Source organism: Carcharhinus amblyrhynchos, chromosome 2 (genome assembly GCF_965287045.1).
Source record: "Carcharhinus amblyrhynchos chromosome 2, sCarAmb.v2.hapA, whole genome shotgun sequence".
Lineage (NCBI taxonomy): Eukaryota > Metazoa > Chordata > Chondrichthyes > Carcharhiniformes > Carcharhinidae > Carcharhinus > Carcharhinus amblyrhynchos.
In genome coordinates this window covers 96,481,040-96,501,693 of record NC_137325.1, presented here as the reverse complement: position 1 = coordinate 96,501,693, position 20,654 = coordinate 96,481,040, and the positions used below count along the sequence as shown (strand labels likewise).

At 42.5% G+C, this 20,654-nt stretch overlaps 1 protein-coding gene across 3 annotated transcripts in view; it reads left to right on the top strand.

Annotated features, from left to right (window-relative positions):
- The window catches only part of LOC145356680 (E3 ubiquitin-protein ligase HECW1-like), a 434,978-nt gene that overhangs the window by 398,716 nt on the left and 15,608 nt on the right, over positions 1-20,654 (top strand). For all 3 annotated transcript variants that reach the window (XM_080209562.1, XM_080209572.1, XM_080209579.1), the window contains 5 exons: positions 645-774; positions 2,986-3,132; positions 6,689-6,803; positions 9,373-9,458; positions 9,960-10,072. In XM_080209562.1, the coding sequence (XP_080065688.1) occupies positions 645-774; positions 2,986-3,132; positions 6,689-6,803; positions 9,373-9,458; positions 9,960-10,072 (591 nt within the window). The remainder of the gene's footprint in view (positions 1-644; positions 775-2,985; positions 3,133-6,688; positions 6,804-9,372; positions 9,459-9,959; positions 10,073-20,654) is intronic.

Sequence of the window (20,654 nt, the reverse complement as noted above, 5' to 3'; positions counted from 1 at the left end):
GCAAGACACTGAAGGCAACAGTCAACTGAAATCTGATAATGGCCAGAATTCGACCTCACCCATGGCTGGAATTCTCTAGTTCCACCACAGCGAATGGAGATTTGGCTGAGCGCCAAATGCTCCATTCTCACTGGCAGCAGGGCGTGCGAGACTAACAAATTCTGGTCAATGTGTTTGAAATTGCTATTAACTCAAAAACCAGTGGACAATAATTCAAACTTCAAAGAGGAGAAGAATAGAGTCAGTTTAGATTTAATGCCTGGAATTTTACCGCCCTGTTCATTATGGGAATCAGAGTGGGCAAGAGGCAGACAATGGGAAGGTCCATTCACCTCAGGAGTGATTTTACAATTTCAGGATGAGTCAAGTGTCAAAATCCCACCCAACAACTTTACATAGCAGCTGATGACGGATGTAGGCTGCCCAGGCAGTGGAGACAGGATGGTGTGGAAGAGTTTAAGAGGGACTTGGGAGTGATATTTGAATAGATAGACAATTGAGAGAAGTATTAGCTAGCTTTAACCACTTGCCCTGCATCCGATCTTGCACTTCTCAAAATTTCTGAAACAGTGATAAAATTTAATGATAAATTGTTTGGTTAACCCACTGCTCACTAATTTCAATTATTTGCTATTTTCTTTCAGACCATGTGACCTGAGTGACCTGGAATACCTGGATGAAGAATTCCACCAGAGTTTACAATGGATGAAGGACAATGACATCACTGATATTCTTGACCTTACCTTTACAGTAAACGAGGAGGTGTTTGGGCAGGTTTGTGTGATTTGCCCCTATAGCAGCAACAAGCCTAGTTGGCAAAACACAAAGTTAACATTGAAAAACTGAAAGTGAGACACTTACTGTCGGCTTTGTCCACCACTACCCCGGTACAGCCTTGCTTCTCTTGCCACCAGTGATCTAACAGCAGGTCAGCTTCAACCTTGGGAGGTGATGGCCTAGTGGTATTATCACTAGATTATTAGCCCAGAAACTCAGCTAATGCTCAGGGGACCTGGGTTCAAATCCTACCACAGCAGATAGTAGAATGTGAATTCGAAAACAAATCTGGAGTTAAAAGTCTACTGATGATCATGAAAATTGTTGATTGTCAGAAAGACCCAACTGGGTCACTAATGCCTTTTAGAGAAGGAAATCTGCTGTCCTTACCTGCTCTGGCCTACATGTGACTCCAGAGTCACAGCAATGTGGTTGACTCTCAACTGCCCTCTGAAATAGCCTAACAAACCACTCAGTTTCAAGAGCAACTAAGGATAGGCAATAAATGTTGGCCCAGCCAGCAACGCCCATGGCCTACAAATGAATAAAAAAATTGCTTAGGCCCTGATGATTGACAGCCACTCACTGTGTATTGCAATTAATGCTGGAGGGTCCTTTGAAATTAGGCCTTGGACCAAGGCATTTGAGCACAAATTTTGGATTGCACAGCCCATTTTGTGATGCAAATTGAATTTCATTAGCCGTGGAATGGGATGACATACAAATGAGGGAAATATTTTCTTCATTTGCATTATCACAGGTTGCCTGTCAGACCCAAACATCTAGGCCAACAAACTAAACTAAGGGTAATATTATACTAGAAAGGGTACAGAAAAGATTTACTAGAATACTACCAGGACTTGATGGCTTGAGTTATAAGGAGAGGCTGGATAGACTGGGACTTTTTTCTCTGGAGCGTAGGAGGCTGAGGGGTAATTTTGTAGAGATCTATAAAATAATGATGGGCATTGATCAGCTAAATAGTCAATATATTTTCCCAAAGGTAGGGGAGTCTAAAACTAGAGGGCATAGGTTTAAGATGAGAGGGGAGAGATACAAAAGGGTCCAGAGGGGCAATCTTTTCATACAGAGGGTGGTGAGTGTCTGAAACAAGCTGCCAGAGGTAGTAGTAGAGGCAGGTCCAATTTTGTCTTTTAAAAAGCATTTAGACAGTTACATGAATAAGATGGATATAGAGGGATATGGGCCAAGCGCAGGCAATTGGGATGAGTTTTGGGGTTAAAAAAGGGGCGACATGGATAAGTTGGGCCGAAGAGCCTGTTTTTATGTTGTAAACTTCTATGACTCTATAAAAATTGTGTAGTTTTGAGCATAAGTGAGTTCCACACATTATGGATGATACGCTCAAATGTCCTTGGTTTTCTTAACCATCATCTTTTTTTAATTCATTCATGGGATGTGGGCATTACTGGCTGGGCCAATACTTACTGTCCATACCTACTTGCCCTTGAACTGAACATCTTGCCCATTTCAGAGAGTTTTGAAGAGGCAACCTGGTCTGGGGTCACATGTATTACACCAGATTTCCTTCAGTCGACAATGGTTTCAGCAATGGTTATCATTCGACTTTTAATTGTAGATTGTTATTGAATTCACATTTCACCTTCTGCCATGGTGGGATTCAATCACCTTGGGTCTCTGGAATACCAGTGAACAATTGGTGGAACACATCTATCTCCACCAGTGTTGTCTGAAAGCTGGGCAGTAATCTGAAATATTTCAGGTTTCACACAAGCAATGTTTTGTCTGTATAGCACATAAGAAACAATACTTTTTGCTGTATGCTAATACATGTGACAATAATAAATCAAATCAAGAAATAAAGATGCACAATCCAACATCAGTCTGATTCAATTTCTGCATAGGTTTTTAGTTCAGTGGCAAAGCTGCCCACAATATTCACTCCCCAGGATAATTCAGCCGACTATGCTCCCCTTCTGGTGACTTAACAGAGCTGTCACCCTCAGCTCCTGCAATGTATCACAAAACTAGACTGAAAGAGAAAAGGCAACTGATTCCCTACAGAGAATAAACAAACTCTGTTTATTAGAAACACAGAGAAATCCTTAGTGGTACAGAATAATAAAAAATGCAGTCAAGCTTTTTGGTGGTTATTGAAAATCAAACAACCTTGATTTTTTTCATCATTGCCCTGCTTTCTTCAAGTAATAACTTTGCTTCTCCTAGGTTACAGAACGAGAACTCAAGACAGGCGGGGCCAATATTCAAGTTTCAGAGAAAAACAAGAAGGAATACATTGAGCGTATGGTGAAGTGGAGGGTGGAAAGAGGTGTTGTTCAGCAGACTGAAGCCTTGGTCCGAGGTTTCTATGAGGTAGATAGAAGTGTCCAGACTCATTATTTGAATACGTGTGCACAAAACCTGCATGGATTAGAAATGCAGCAGCAACCACATGTGTGCTGAGTGTTTCTGGAAAATTCTGGGGTTTTTTTTCATCTTTCTTGGCATCTGCTCTATCTTGCTTGTTGTTTTATTGAAGTAGTTGTGACTGCTTAAATCAGTGAAGAAATGCATTCATGTAGCACCGCCTCTAACTCAACTTACTTTGATTTTGCTAGGTGTTCTTTAATAATATACAAGAACAAGTTCCTCCCCATAATTGCTTCTATCCCTGAGGGAATTCTCATTTTTATTTGAGTTTCTATCTCCAACTGCAACTACCCAGAACTTTCCACCACCAACCCCCACCCCAGCGCACCCCACCCCAACCCTGATTTCCTGTTTTTTTGAAGGTATTTAATTATTTTTGTCACATTTTTAGCTGAGCAGCATGGTGACAGTGGAGAGATGGGTTCAATTACATCAGATGTATAGGGATCTCAAAGAACAGGCACCAATCTCACTTATGATTTATAGCTCAGTGGGCCTAGTCCCATCTCACTGATTCAAGGAGTAAGAGGGGGAGCAGCTCCAAGAGAGCATTCATTTTCTCAGACACAGATCACCATCTGCAGAATCAGCAAGAAATATCTCCGTTTATCTCTGTTGGGTGGCACATTGGCACAGTGATTAGCACTGCTGACTCACAGAGGGATCTGGGTTCAATTCCAGCCTCGGGTCACTGTCTGTGTGGGGTTTGTACATTCTCCCCTGTCTGCATGCGTTTCTTCCGGGTGCTCTGGTTTCCTCCCACACTGTAAAGATGTGTGGGTTAGGTTGATTGGCCATGCTAAATTAACCCTTAGTGTCAGGGGGACTAGCAGGATAAATATGTGGGACTACAGGGATAGGGGCTAGATGGGATTGTGGTTGGTGCAGACTCAATGGGCCAAATGGCCACCTTCTGTGATTCAATGATTGGTGGTACATGTCCATAGACACTGACTGATTTTCAGATCTTCAACCAAGCTTTTAATATGTGATCCTGGATGTTGTCAGTGAAATCACAGCTATGTCAGACTTGTCTACACACAAAGGGCAGGGTTTTCCACACAACTCACCACATGATTCACAGCAGTGGGAGGTGGCCCGCCATTGGCTGGGGGTGGAATCTCCTGGTCTCGCTGTTGTCAATGGGGTCTCCTATTGAATGCACCCCTCACCACTGGAAAAACCCATGGCTGAGATGCGCTGTCAGCAGGACTGGAAAATACCACTGGCATGAATGGCAGGAAAATTGCAGCCAAAGACTTCCCAGCAGGAATCTCTGAATAGCAATCTGGTGGTTGGAGTCCAACCTAGTTTATTTCTTGACCCTTCCACCTGTCCCCAGTGGCATTGAGGCAAGTTGCTGCCTTGTTTGCAGTCAGCAGTACAGCACAAACAGAGAATCAGACCTGGGACCTGTGCTTTTTCAATTATCAGGGGCCAGAAGCAAATTACCTGTAGTCCTCACATTCTGTTCATTGCTAGGAAAAGAAGGAAAAAGTAATTTGTAAAACCACATCAGAGTGAAAACTTCAATGTCTTATAAAGTATCTTATAATACTGTCTCATTCAGAACTCTGAAATTAATTGCTTTGTGATCTAATGAAAGTTATGATGAATGGAAATTATGAATCACAAGTAAATTTCCGACATGATGCGTCTGATTCATAAATTCACTTAGGTGTTTTCCTTCGGCATGATGTTACGCAATTGCATCTAACAGTGTGGAATGTTTTAAAAAGTAATACTCAGACAAGTCTGGGAATGATGTAATTTGTTACCTTTATAATCAGTTCTTTGTGTAATTAGTTCTTGAAGAAAAGGAGATAATGGGAAGATTTGCTAGAGATTATGACTGATTTGGATAAGATAGACAATGAAAAACTCTCCTCATTAGTTGATGATACAAAGAATAGCAACAGAGGTTTAAGATTTTGATCAAGAGATACAGGGAGGAATTAAGCAAGACCCTTACTTATGCAGTGAGTGGTAATGACTGGAACTCAATGCTTACGAGTGTAGTGGAAGATCAGACAATCAATAAATTCAAAGGAAAATCAGATGGAAATTGAATCTGGGACCCTGGTGTTGTGAGACAGCAGTGCTAACCACTGTGCCACCCAACAGAAATAAACAGATATTTCTTGCTGATTCTGCAGAAACACATATCACCATCTGTGTCTGAGAAAATGCATGCTCTCTGGGACCTACTCCACCACCACCCCACCTCCCCTGCCCCTTACTCCTTGATTCAGTGAGATGGGACTAGGCCCATTGAGCTACAATGAGATGCATGCTGTTCTTTGAGGTCCCTATACATCTGTTGTAATTGAACCCCTCTCTCCACTGCATGAATAGAAATTGAGTAATAGCGTACCATTGCACATTTTCCTGCATTGAACTATATGTGCCAGCTCTTTGTAGTTTCTAGCGTACCTATGTTCTCTAGCACTTTTTCACAAGAGTTGTCACTATTTAACATTTGCAAGCTTGATATCATTAACAAAAAATTGTTATCTCGATTCCTAACTCTTCTTCATTAAGAACATAAGAACATGAGAAATAGGAGCAGGAGTAGGCCATCTAGCTGCCCCACCACTCAATAAGATCATGGCTGATCTGAAGTGGCTCAGTTCCACTTTCCCGCTTTTTCCCCATAACCCTTAATTCCCTTGTCTGTCAAAAACCTATCTACCCGCGTCTTAAGTATATTTAGCAAGGTTGCCTCCACCACTTCAACGGGCAGAGAATTCCAGAGATTCACCACCCTTTGAGTGAAGAAGTTCCTCCTCAACTCTGTTCTAAATTGCGCCCCCCCCCCCGCCCTTATCTTGAGGCTGTGCCCTCTAGTCCTGCTATCCTTTCTAAGCGGGAAGAATCTCTCTACCTCTACCCTATCGAGCCCCTTCATTATCTTATATGTCTCTATAAGGTCCCCCTCAGCCTTCTAAACTCCAACGAGTACAGACCCAGTCTATTCAGTCTCTCTTCATAGGCTAACCCCCTCATCTCTGGTATCAGCCTAGTGAATCTTCTCTGCACTCCCTCCAAGGCCAAAATATCCTTACGCAAGTGCGGCGACCAAAACTGCACACAGTACTCCAGCTGCGGCCTCACCAGTGCCCTGTACGGTTGCAGCAGGACCTCCCTGCTTTTATATTCTATCCCCCTCGCTATAAAGGCCAGCATCCCATTCGCCTTCCTGATCACCTGCTGCACCTGCAGACTGGGTTTTTGCGACTCATGCACAAGGATCCCCAGGTCCCTCTGCACCATAGCATGCTGCAGCTTTTCGCCCTTTAAATTGTAATCACTCCTACTATTATTCCTTCATTTATGTATATTGCAAGTTAGTACAGCACCAACAAAGATATGGAATGCAATTCACCACGTATTTCTCATTAATGAAACTAGTGTATTTGAACTATCAAACTTTTTGAGTCTCTTCTTAGTCTTTTGCTCTTTGGTTTGGCAATGGCTCATATTCAATTTTGTGTTCGAGGTGGTGGATTCACGACTAGTTTCAGTATTTGATGCCCGAGAGTTGGAACTGGTTATTGCAGGCACAGCAGAGATTGACCTGAATGACTGGCGCAATAATACCGAGTATCGGAGCGGTGAGTCTTTCTTTCCCTCTCAGTCCATATATTCGGTCAATACCTTTGACACAGCAGATCATGCATTCCAGCAGGATATGGTCCAATTCAGAACATAAATTTGTACGCTTTGTTACTTGGTTTCTTCTTCTGGGGAAGCTGCAATAAAAAAATACAGAACAACAATATTGACTAGAAGTACCAAGTTCCAGCTTATCTTGGGGACATCTCAAAGGTGCATTCGGAAACTGGCCTGGAGGTTCCCAGGTAAGGATTGCATAGTAATTGCCCAGGAAGTTCAAATTTCTGATCGACAATTAAATCCATATCTAGCTTCTGGGTAACTATAGCACAAACACAGCCTGACCTCACACAGGGTTCTCCCCAGCCCCTGGAGACCCGCCCAAGAGACTCCACCATCCCCTATCAGCAGCAGCCCCCCATCCCCAAATATCAACCCAGATAACCACCCACCCACCCCCCCCCCACCCCCAACATCCCATGGGACTAGCCCACCACCCCCCCCACTGTCCTTCATGCATCTCCTCCAATCACCCTCACCCCTTCTCCCTACCCCCAGGCCTGACCCAGCTGCTCTTTCCCCAAGCACAATCTGACTCCCATCCCTCCCACCCACCCCTTCCCACCCTGGGCCTGACCCAACTGTAGATCTCCAGCCCTGACCTGCTCTGATTTCCACCCACACAACACCCGCCTCCCCCCCACCCCCGTCGAGCCAGAGCTTCTCCCAACTCGATTGCTGCCTCACAATACCTGACCTGACACTATTCGACTCCATGCTACCTCCCAGCGTCCACCCTATCAGTTCTCTTCAGAATTTTGTAGGTTGTACCATTATTAGCATTTGAAGAAGAACAGAGAATTTTGCTGGCCTGTGTCCTCCTCTCAACCAAAGCAGCTTAACTGGTCATTTATCTCAATCCTGTTCGGTAGACCCTGTTGTCAGCAAAACAGCTGGAAGATTTGCCTTGCTCAGGGTTTCCCAAACCTTTTCAGCCACAGAACCCTTTGGACCTCCCAGGGCTACTGTCGGAAACCCCAAGAAACATTCTCATTGTGTGGAATAATTAAAACGTAAAAAATGAATTGTTTTTGCACAATGAGTACACACAAAAATGAATTTATAAGAAGTATTTTCTATTTCCTTTTTGTATACATTCATTATAGCTACAAGTTCTGCTATTCAGTGAAGTACTTAAGTCTCACCTTCTTGTCATTTTAGTGGGAGGATTGATGCTGGTCTTTTTGCTCACAACTTTGTTAAATATTATGAGCACTGGATTTTCATATTAGATCACATTCACACACGCACGCATTCGCATACACACAAAACCTCCTGCCTCCCTCACAGACATGCACACAAATGCACACTTCCTCACTCTCTCACCTCCCTCTCTCTCTCACACACACACACACACACACACACACACACACACACACACACACACACACACACACACACACACACACACACACGCAGTATTTCCTTACCCTCACATTTTCACACGCTCCCCTCCTCTCTCACACACACACACTCACCCCTCTGTCCTAGTGAGCTAATCAGCCAATGCAGGGAGAAACCAGCCTCTAACTGGAGAAGCAGCTTCATAACATTTTTAAAATTTTATATATCAGCTTGTCCTACTGAGGAATCCCTGGATGTATCTAATGGGAGTCCCAGGGTTCTGGGAATGCAGATTAGGAAACCCTAGTCAATAAATGTTACTCCATTACAAAACAAAACAAAGCATTTTGGGATGTATCTATCAGACATGGAAAGGCACAAGTATTTAGTTATGACGATTATTTGTAAATGAGACTGCTGAGAGAACTTCAATTTCCAAATCCAGTTCATTTTTCAAACCTCACCTGTGAGATTGCATAATTTTATCCAATGTGCAAGTTGAAATATGCATTTTATTTTGTAATTATCTATATTAAAGGTAATTTAACAATCATTTTCTCAAGTGGTCTATCACGGTACACCTTCTAAATAACAACAGCATCTGCAATATGTTATGGCTTTCTGCGCAATTTACTCTCAAATTGATAACCTACTTACTGCCGCCTCATTTCCAGTGATGACCAATAGAGGCAGAATGAGGAATGAACATAATACTAATGCGTATGTATCTCCACTGTTACCCACCACATCAGTTTCTGATTCATGATTATTTTGCTACATCTCTCTTAGTCCCACAAATCTTCTCTATCACAGCAAGTCTTTTGTTGTGTGGGGATTATTTTGCTATTTTAGCTAATCACAGTGCTTCATGCGCTGGTCATGAAGTCCATGTGCTATAACAAGGGTGCCTAAATTATTTCCATTCACACGTAACACTGCAAAATGTTGGATGAATAATGTTTCTGATTTAATTCATTTTTCTTAAACATCGCAAAAAAAGGGTCATAATCAATTAAATCTATCCTATACAAAATAGTAAAGAGATGTTTACATCTGTGCATTCAGGCACCTGAGTCCTCTTCAGGGCAACCCTGCTGATTGATGCTACAAAGTCAAGTTGCTGAGAATTTGTTTCTGCCTGTAAAGCGTCTTCTCCTTCCTCAGGTTATCACGATGGTCACATTGTAATAAAGTGGTTCTGGACAGCTGTGGAGCACTTCAATAATGAGCAGCGACTCCGGCTTTTACAGGTACACAATAGCAGTAATTGCAAACAAAATCTTTCTTTACACGGTCCTGAAGGCTGGAGACTAGTGTGGACATTATTGGCTAAATTTAGCACACAACTCTATTTTAACAAGAGCAGTAATCTGATTATTTTAAATAGGTTAATACTTCTATTAAGTTACTGGTTTGAAGGTGTTTTTAAGAATACATTAAACAGTTGCCTGATATCGCCAATGTTATTCTCTAGCCTAGAATGTTAAGGAAAAGTCACAATACATCATAAACTGCAACAGCAAATATCTCTGTTGGTGGAACTATTTTATAATTATTAACTATAAAGCCATATGAGATAATGACTTGTGACTGTTTCTTGTCTGCCTTGATGATGCAGATCATTTATACAGCTGATATTATAATGAAATCCATCCCTTTAAGCAGATTTTATACATTGTGATCACTATGATTTTCAGAGCAGTAATGTATATCTATGTTTATATGAGACCGTTCTTTATCTTCTTTAACAGTTTGTGACGGGGACGTCCAGTATACCTTATGAAGGCTTTGCTGCCCTCAGAGGGAGCAATGGACTGAGGCGATTTTGCATTGAGAAATGGGGCAAAGTAACATCACTGCCAAGGTATTTGTAAGGAAGTGTCAAAATTTTGTATGTATGCGAATGCGTGCGTGTGCGAATGTGATCTAATACAAGTTTTTGTAAGGAAAGCACACAAATAGCCTTTCAATATGTAGCAAAAACCCAGATGTTTTGTATGCAAGAGTTCTGCTGTAAAGACGAGATAATAAGAACTTCTGACCCCTCAAAGCCTTGACTTAGTGTTGTTTCCTATTTATCTAGTAACAGACTTGATTTACATTGTGTCCCCATCCTGCCCCCCAACCCCCATCCCGCCACCCCTATTACATCCTTTCTCCCCCTCTAAGAAATGATTAAAGTTTATTCTATTAGTCACAAGTAGGCTTACATTAACACTGCAATTAAGTTACTGTGAAATAATTGGAGTTTGGTAACAATCCTGGGCACAATCAGCCATTTAGCCAATTTGCTTTTCAATATTCTTGAAATAAGCACAGAAGTAAAGCGACAATTTTTTTTGGTTTATTGCCAGAGACAGCAAGAGCTGAAACTTACAACAATTTATGGAAAAAACTGATTGATAAATGACTTCTAATTTTAACAGTATGTTAAAAGCCCTTTATACACTAGCGGCTTTAATTTCTGCTATGCTTTATTGTAATGAATGAGTTAACACATTTCCTCTGAGACTCTATGCACTATTTTAACATAGTTGAAAATCTGTTCAGGATAAAGGACTTAATTTCTACATTAAAATATCATGGATAGGAATTTAATACAAAAAAACAACAATCGTGTACTTTGGAAGTTTGAGAGTCAGTTGCATTTGTGATCTCTAAAATCTACAGTAAATCTGAAAATCAAAAACGAAAGACCCTCAGTAAATGGGACTGTAATTTCCTTTGAGTCTGAAGCAGATGGTGTTAAGCGATGAGGCCAATGATGCAGATACTCAGATAGGGTTTATAAATACAAGAGTGCATTTTATGGCCCTGTCACAGAGGGGGTAGGTCTGAAAATGCAGTGAGCCGTTCAAAAGACTTCAGCGGGAGTGGAAAATCCCACAGGTAGAAAATTCCACCTCAAATCGCCAATTCAAAGGTGTGTTGGTGGGAATTCCCATTGCAGAAAGAGAGCAAGTGGAAGTCCCACCTATCAAACAATGGGGTGGTGGAGCCAGCAGGTTAAGGCAGCCCCTTTCTTCAACTAAAGTAATTGATTAAAGTAATTTCACTCAGAGGGTGGTGAGTGCCTGGAACAAGCTACCAGAGCTAGTAGTAAAGGCAGGTACAATTTTGTCTTTTAAAAAGCATTTAGACAGTTGCATGGGTAAGATGGGTATAGAAGGATATGGGCCAAATGCAGGCAGTTGGGACTAGATTAGTGGTAGAAACTGAGCGGCATGGACAGGTTGGGCCGAAGGGCCTGTTTCTATGCTGTCAACCTCTATGACTCTATCTCAGAGGGAAAATACCTTCTGTCTGAACATGGAATCCTTCTCGGCAAAGCGACACCTTTTTCCTTCATTCCTCAATACCTCAGACAAATTGGCTGCAGGATCTTGGCAACCCCACTTCCCAGTGTCAGCAACCTACACAGTCCACAGACTTAACACTGTGCTTGTAATTTCATTTTGGGGCTTGAGTGGATGTCAGGGTAATTGTGGAGGTGGCAGTGCTGATTCCACTCTACTGCAGCAACTGTTTTCAAATCTTTAGTCCAGAGTTGTTTTTTTGAAGTAAAACCAAAGGCAGATTGGACTTTAGTTTCTGAGGTTTGACAGATTGTAAATTGAGGCAGGTGTTTGTTTTTCTGTCCACAGACTGCACTTGTCAACTCCACTGTCAATTGCACAGGGATTAAAACAATGACTAAAAGGGGGAAAAGATTACTAAGAGATGACAGTTACTTATTCGAATTTACAGAGCAGAACAAATTGAGGAAATTAAATTAAAATGAAATTGAGTTTGAAGAACCAGAACCCACAAGCAGCTAAGGACCACAGAATACAGCAAACAATATTATACATGTAATGACCTCATAACTGCTGACAACGACAAATACATGGCTTTTACATTTTATAAAAAGAAAACTTTAATTAAAACATCAGTATTTTACTGCATGTCGTAAGAATACAGCTTATTTAAAATCAAATTATAACTGTTAAGCATTTATTGATCACAGTAACATTATATTCCTAAATTAAGAACATAAGAAATAGGAGCAGGAGTAGGCCATCTAGCCCTTCGAGCCTGCCCCGCCATTCAATAAAATCATGGCTGATCTGTCGTGGCTCAGTTCCACTTTCCCGCCCTCTCCCCATAACCCTTAATCCCCTTGTCTGTCAAAAACCTATCTACCCACGTCTTAAATATATTTAGTGAGGCAGCCTCCACCACTTCAACAGGCAGAGGATTCCAGAGATTCACCACCCTTTGAGTGAAGAAGTTCCTCCTCAACTCCGTTTTAAACTGCACCCCCCCCCCCCCCCCCCCCTTATCTTGAGGCTGTGCCCACTAGTCCTACTGTCCTTTCTGAGCGGGAAGAGCCTCTCCACCTCTATCCTATCCATCCCATTCATCATCTTATATGTCTCAATGAGTTCTCCCCTCATTCTTCTATACTCTAACGAGTACAAGCCTAGTTTATTCAGCCTCTCCTCATAGCTCAATCCCCTCAACTCTAGTATCAGCCTAGTAAACCTCCTCTGCACTCCCTCCAAGGCCAAAATATCCTTGCGTAAGTGCGGCGACCAAAACTGCACACAGTACTCCAGCTGCGGCCTCACCAGTGCCCTGTACAGTTGCAGCAAGACCTCCCTACTTTTATATTCAATCCCCCTCGCTATGAAGGCCAGCATCCCATTTGCCTTCCTAACCACCTGCTGCACCTGCAGGCTGGGTTTTTGCGACTCATGCACAAGGACCCCCAGGTCCCTCTGCACTGTTGTATGCTGCAGTTTTTCACCATGTAAGTAATAGTCTAATGTGTAAATTAAAATGATAAGAAAATGCATCTTTTAATCAAGGCTGCTAACAATTCAGAAACATATGCAAAGATTCTGTTAATTTCCTCAACCTTACTTTGAAATTCCAAGGTTTCAGTTCTGTCTCTAGAGGTGTGGCAGAGTGGGACCCCCTTGTGCCATCACGGAATCACACAATGCAGAAGAGCATTGTATCCCCTCTCATGGCTAACACTCCAACTAAGGGGAACAGCTGTTCCCTATCCACTCTGTCCATGCCCCTCATAATATTGTATACCTCGATCAAGTCGCCCACATAGCCTTCTCTACTCCAGAGAAAATAGCCCAAGTCTATCCAACCTCACTTCGTAATGTAAATGTTCCATCCCAGGCAATATCCTGGTGAATCTCCTCTGCACCCCCTCCAGTGCAATCACAACTTCCCTATAATGTGGCAATCAGAACTGCATAAAGTACTCGATTTGTGGCCTCACCAAAGTTCTTTACAACTCCAACATGACTTCCCTGCTTTTGTAATCTATGCCTCAATTGATAAAAGCAAGTATCCCATATGCCTTTTGCATCACCCACTAACATGCCCTTCCGCCTTCAGAGATCTATGGGAAAATACACCAAAGTCCCTTTGTTCCTCAGAACTTCCTAGTGTCTTGCCGTTCATTGAATATTTCCTTGTCAAATTACTCCTTCCAAAGTGTATCACTTCACATCTTTCAGGGTTAAATTCCATCTGCCCCTTATCAGCCCAATTGACTACCCCGTCTACATCTTCCTAAAGCCCAAAACACATAACCTCACTGCTAACCACCCGGCCAATCTTTGTATCATCCACAAACTTACTAATTCTATCCCCCATATAGTCATCTATGTCATTTATGGAAATGATGAATAATAGGGAACCCAGCACACATGTGGTGTGCCACTACACGTGACTTCCAGACACTAAAGCAGCATTCTGTCATCACCTTCTGTCTCATACAACTAAGTAAGAAATTCACAATACCAGGTTAAAGTCCAGCTGGTTTATTTGGTAGCAAAAGCCACTAGCTTTCAGAGCTGCTCCTTCCTCAGGTAAGTGGGAGTCCTGTTCACAAACAGGTCATATAAAGACACAAATTCAATTGACAAAATAATGGTTGGAATGCGAGTCTTTACAGGTAATCAAATCTTAAAGGTACAGACAATGTGAGTGGAGAGAGTGTTAAGCACAGGTTAAAGAGTATTGTCTATAGTATTGTGTCCAGCTAGGACAGTTAGTGAGATTTTGACGTGAGACTCACTGGTCTGTAGTTTGTTGGCTTACTTCTACAAACCTTCTTAAAAAGCAGAACCACATAAGAAGCGTGGTGTCACAGTGGTTAGCACTGCTGCCTCACAACGCCAGGGACCCAGGTTCGATTCCCATCTTGGGTCACTGTCTATACAGAGTTTGCATGTTCTCCTTGTGTCTGCATGTTGTTCCACCAGGTGGTCCCGTTCCTCCCACAGTCTGAATGACGGTTCATTGGCCGTGCTAAATTCTCCCTCAGTGTACCCAAATAGGTGCTGGAGTGTGGCGACTAGGGTATTTTCACATTAACTTCATTGCAGTGTTAATGTCAGCCTACTTGTGACACTAATAAATAAACTTAACTGTTCTCCAGTCCTCTGGCATCTCCCCCATGGCCAGAGAGGAATTAAAAATTTGGGTTAGAACCCTTGCAATCTTCTCCCTTGCCTCCCACAGAACCTTGGGATACTACTCTGTCCACGATTAAGCCTGCCAACATCTCCAATTACCTTGTCTTTCCCTATGTCAATTTCCTCAGCCGTAGTCAAGAGAAATGACCTGCACCTATTCAGGTGCATTGGTGGTGCCTTTTGTGTCAGTCACTGGACCAAAGATAACTGGTAAGTAGTTTTGTAGGAATTGTAAAGTGAGATCCATTACCGAGTACAGAATCTGCGCCAGGCCTCAGGTTAATTCTTCCGGACATATCCCAATGTTTCTGCCTTGTGGTGAACACATCCAGAATTTGGTACCAAGCAGAAAATAGGACAAAGTTGCGACAAGCCCAGCTCCTCCCAGGTGAACAATTTTTTTGTCCTCCTCCAACCCAAGAATTTTGTTAAAAGTAAAATTCTGCAGATGCTGGAATCTGAAACAAGAACAGAAAATGCTAGAAAATCTCAGTCTGCCTAACAGCATCCGTGAAGGGAGAATAAAGCCAACGTTTCAAGTAAGAATGATCCTTTTTCAGATTTTGTCCCTGTAGTTTTTATCCTCATAGAATTTTGTCCCTATAATTTTGATATGAAAGAACAGAGGTGCTTATTTCAAATAATTATTGTAGAGAAGTGCAAAGAGCTAAATATATCAGAAATGTATGTCAACAGCCTGAAATTTGGCAGTTAAGCTTGAGCAGGACATATATAGCAATCATGAGTAAAAAACTATCAAGGAGCTGAGAGAACCAAAGATACAGAGTAATTAGATGAAAAATATATAGGAAGTAGTGCATCTCAGAACTTAAATGGATTTTACTTAACTGAAGGTCTAGTCCATGAAGGCTATTGAAATAGCAACCTGAGTCCGATACTTCCCCATGTTTACTTATCAATTCAGTTCTGGTCTCCGTGGAGACTGGCTCCAACACGCAGAGTGTACCGATGCTTTGACCTCTACAGCACTGCTCCTGCATGGATGGTAACCTCTGACACTCGGTCAATCCCCATGCAGCAGCAGACTTGCATCATGGAGTTACATTATATCGAACCATAAGCAAATTCGTGTTGCGTTAACACTTTATAAAAACATGGCAAATGGGGCAAGGAATGGGGGCTTAAGAAGGTGGTGGGGGGGTCTGGCAACGAGAAGGAGACTCCATAAAAGCTAAATAGGGGCTGATACTGATAGATTTACTAGTGTTGACGATGACACAAGACCTGCAAGTCAGGAGATGACAGAGAAACAGTAGTGTAGAAATGTTGACTTGTTTCACAGCTCAGGCATGGATTAAAGCTCAAACCTGAATATGCTAAGCGTACATGTGGAGAGCTGTGGATTGACTGCTGGTTTTCATGCTGATCTATTAAGCATTGAGCTGATAGAGAAGACAATAGATCCTTCTCTCCCACCACTAACAAGACCTAAGCAATGATATATGTGATGAAGCAGCTAAGAGTGAGGCAGGAAAACAAGACTGAACAAGGAAGAAAGTTGGTCTATTAGAGATGCATACTCCAAGTATATGACTGGGTAAGTTAAAGGATCTGAGCTCATACTTTTCAGAAGGGAAACTTAAAACTGTATAAATGCCCGCGCTGAATTATTTCATTGAAATTCGCTTATCAGCTTTCTGCTGAATTAGATCATACAAAGAAGTGCGCTGTTTATTATATATTTTGTATATAATACATATAGATTAACAAAATAATGAAGGAGAATGAAAAAATACTGCAGATGCTGGCAATAGAGAACAAAGATAATGCTGGAAATCGCTAAGTCTGGCAGCCTACAGAAAGGGGAGCAAAGTTAGCAATTCACTGATTTTCATCAGAAATGGAAAAGGTTGGAGACATAATAGTTTTAAACAAGTTCAAAAGGCAGGGGAAAGGGAGAGGGGAGGCCAAAACAAAAGGGGAAGCTCTGTGAAGGGGAGAAGGCAGGAGAGACTAAATGACAAAAGGTGTAATAGTGCAAGATGAAAAGGAATGATAATAGAACAAGAACAACTGATGCGCCCAGAGATGGTCTAAATGGGATTAGCCAAATAAATATTGAGGGAAAATAATGGGTAAGTAGTAATGATCGAAAATTGCTCAATCAGTATTGAGTAAGAACGGCTAGTCAGAGGATGAGGGGTGGAATTCTCCCCGAAAGGTTCTAAGTGTCAAATTCACGTGAAAACTGGATAACTCCAGCTGCTTTTCTCAGCAGGATTTTCAAAATGAATCTCCCACACTGTGTGCATCACAGAGTGCATTAGCATGAATTACAATGAAAAGCTGGAGGTGGGGCCTATTCCTGCTGGAGAGGCTGACAGCATAGCACTGAGCGGGCCACTGCGCGTGCATCAATCTATCAGCACCAAAATCGGTGCATGCACAGTAGCCCCGCACTGCCGGCCTCCCGATTGCTGGCTAGCCCCATGACGTGACATCACTGGCTGTGCAACTCCCTCGACCATGCAGCCCCTCCACCCCTCAGGAGCCCCAGGCCCCTCTACAATTCTGACTCCACCCCCCACGCAGTCCCAACTCCCCCTTGGCAGGCTGAAGCCTCCCCACCTCAATCTGCCCCGATTGCTGGCTTACCAAACATGTCTGGGGCAGTCCCTCCCCACCCATCCTCTGCCCAGTGGCCTGCCCCACCCCCACACCTCAGCAGTCCCAATCTTCCTGACCATCCCCCCAACTCCATGGCAGGCCTACTTCCCCTGCCACCCCGAAGGCCAGCCTCGATTGCTGTCCACCCTGTCTCTGTAATTGATCCCAAGTGTAGAGTGGCATTGGGAAACCCCACTTCCACCGATTGCCCCAAGACCCCATCCCCAGGCCCTGCCCTTTGAACTGCCTGATGCCCAGTGTCAAGATGCCCGTGGGCATTGCCACTTTGCTTCCAGATTGTTCCAGGAAGCCAGGCTGGCACTACCAAACCGGCAATGTCCAGGGGGCACTCCCCCTTACCCATGACGTCCTGGGGGCCTCCATGGCCTTTCTTCATTCCAGCAGGGTCAGGCCACCAACTCCCCATTAGTGTGGAACTATTGTAAACTCCATTGTAGTGAAACACTCCTGGCGGAGAGGAAGAGGCTAAGAGGCCAGGAGACTACAGTCCTGGGCCTGCTAATAAGATGTAAATGCCATTCTCCTCGCCATTTCTGGCATGGAACTGACAGTGCCAGAAATCCGGCGTCTGGAGATGCTCAGAAGCCATCGTGAGCAGAGGCCTCCACTCTCGCAGCACAGTGGGCTGGGAGAATCCGCCCCCTCCCCCTTCCGACTTCCAAATGTTGTACTCGAACTTAAATCAAGCTTAATTGGAACATGTTGGTAGCTGAGGACAGAAAGGTCAGAGTGGGAGAAGAGTAGAGAATTAAAATATCAGGCAGCTAGAAGATCAGGATCACATCTGCAACCTAAATAGAAGTGGTCCACAAGCATAACCTTGTCGGTGTTCTGCCTCCCCACTGTGGAGGAACAAGTATATAGTATAATAAATTGAAAGAAATACAAATAAATTGCTTTTTTTTACTGGAACAAGTGTTTGGGGTGCTAGTTGGTAAGAGGGGAGATAAAAGGACAGGCATATCTTCTATGCTTGCAAAGGAAGGTACTATGGGAAGGTGAACAAGTGTTGGGGCTGATTGAAGAATGGACTCGGTTACCACAGAGGGAAGGGTTCCTTTGAAAGGTTGAAAGGGGAGAGAAGGAGAGGAAGTGTGTTCTGGTGACTTCATGCTGGAGGCTAGATGGTGAAATGGCGGTTGGACTGAACAAAGGAAGAAAGAGAATTAAAACTCTCTGTTGGGTCCTTTAAATTAATTTCTACATCTTGTTCATTGTCTAGCAATGCTGCAGACCCTATTTGTAAGCCAGGTGTTTCATAAAAATCAGGCAATTGGGACAGAAAACTAGTACATGACATTACCAGTTGAAAATGTTGCCCCTTTTTTGTAGGGAGCTTCCGGCAAGCTGTCAAAAATTATGCCTGGAAATTGGATGGCTGAAAAATTCAACAAGGATAATTGACAGATTTCCTAGAAATAGAGAGGCCCCACGGCCTATAATATGGGATAAGTTACCAAACCTATGAAGAAGCAGAAGCTCATTAGGGCCAGTTAGCATGAATGTCTAAATGACAGAGTGTTCTAGGTCAATGTTATAGAATTATTTGAAGAAATAACAAAGAATACATAATGGAAATGAAATACACGCACTTTACATGGATTTTTGAAAACAGTATTACAAAATACTATATTAAAATGTAAAGAAAAGATAGTGGTGAACGGAATTAATCCAAGATGTGACCTTATGGTGAAGATGGAAAATGAAACATTGAGTTAAAAGTAAGCTTCATGAAATGGAAAGATAGGGTAAGCATTGTTCTATTGGTGCCTATATTGATATTGTTTCTACTTACTAAGTGTTTACATAAAAGTCATTCAGTATCTAAGTTTGTTGCTGACATTGATCAGGGGTGTATAAAAATTTGTGACGAAGGTTGCTGAAGACTGCAGGAGAATATAACTGGTTGGGTGGGAAGGTAATCTCAGCGGTGAATTTGAGCATTTGAAATGGACTCAGGGAGTGGAGAGCAGATTGTCTTGTGTGTGCAGATCAATAGACCACTGAAGATGCCTACAGATCACGTCAAAAAAAATGTAAACCTTTCTATCTGGAGATATAGGATGTATAAGCAATAAGGTAACTAGGAAATGGAGAATTGAGTAGAATTTGGAAAATCCCATTCCAGTAATGGGAAACATGCAACATATTTTCACTGGGCTGTTACCAGGGATATGGAATGACCCACAATAAACACAAAATACTGCGGATGCTGGAATCTGAAACAAAAACAAAAAATGCTGGAAAATCTTAGCAGGTCTGACAGCATCTGTGTGGAAAGAATAGAGCCAATGTTTTGAGTCTAGATGACCCTTTGTCAGAGCTAGGGGGTCTATAAAAAATTTGTGACAAAGGTTGCTGAAGACTGCAGCAGGATATAACTAGCTGGGTGGGCAAATACATCTCAGTGGAGGATTTGAGCATTTGAAATGGACTCAGGGAGCAGACAGCAGATGACCATTTGTCAGAACTCTGACAAAGAGTTATCTAGACTCAAAATGTTGGCTCTACTCTCTCTCCACAAATGTTGTCAGACCTGCTGAGATTTTGCGGCATTTTTCTGGTGATGTGGAGTGACTTGTTTGGTTTGGGTATTTTACGCTGCTGTTGAGCAGAAGTTGGAATCCTCACAATAACAGAAACTTGGCTACTGTCCAAAAACTCTTTAACTCTTATGAAAGTTTCTCCAATTAGCTATGTTTTTCACCACCAGGCCTGCCAACAATAGCGTGATGTCGCAAGGTCCTCCTCACCAGATCTCATCTTATCTTCCTCCCCACTATGTAGGAATATTCTGCTCTTTTGAGAGGATCTGAACTTCTCCCATTCTAATGTTTCTCTTGCAATTCTTATTTCCCATAAACACTACATTGACCTGCTTGTCGTTCCATATCTTTTCCCTAAATCAAGCAATTTCTTAGTGATTTATAATTCTGCTGATGTAGGTGTCACAAGTAAAGGCACAATTATTGCCCATTCCTATTTGCCATTGAGAAGGTGTTGCTAAGCCAGCTTCTCAAACTGCTCATTCTGTACGGTTGAGGTCCATTCACAGTGCTGTTCAGGAGGGAGTTCCAGGATTTTGTGCAATGACAAAGAAGGAATGGTAAAAGTTAGGATAATGTGTGACTTGAAGGACAATTAAGAGTTGATGGTGTTCCCATGAACTTGCTGTACTCGTCCTTCAAGGAGATGGAAACCTCAGAGTATTGTATAAATATAAGTTAATGGTCTTGTCAGGTGAATAGAGGTCATCAGAATTAGGAAAGGTGGTTAAGAGAGTACATAAATTAATCACTGGAAATATTAAAG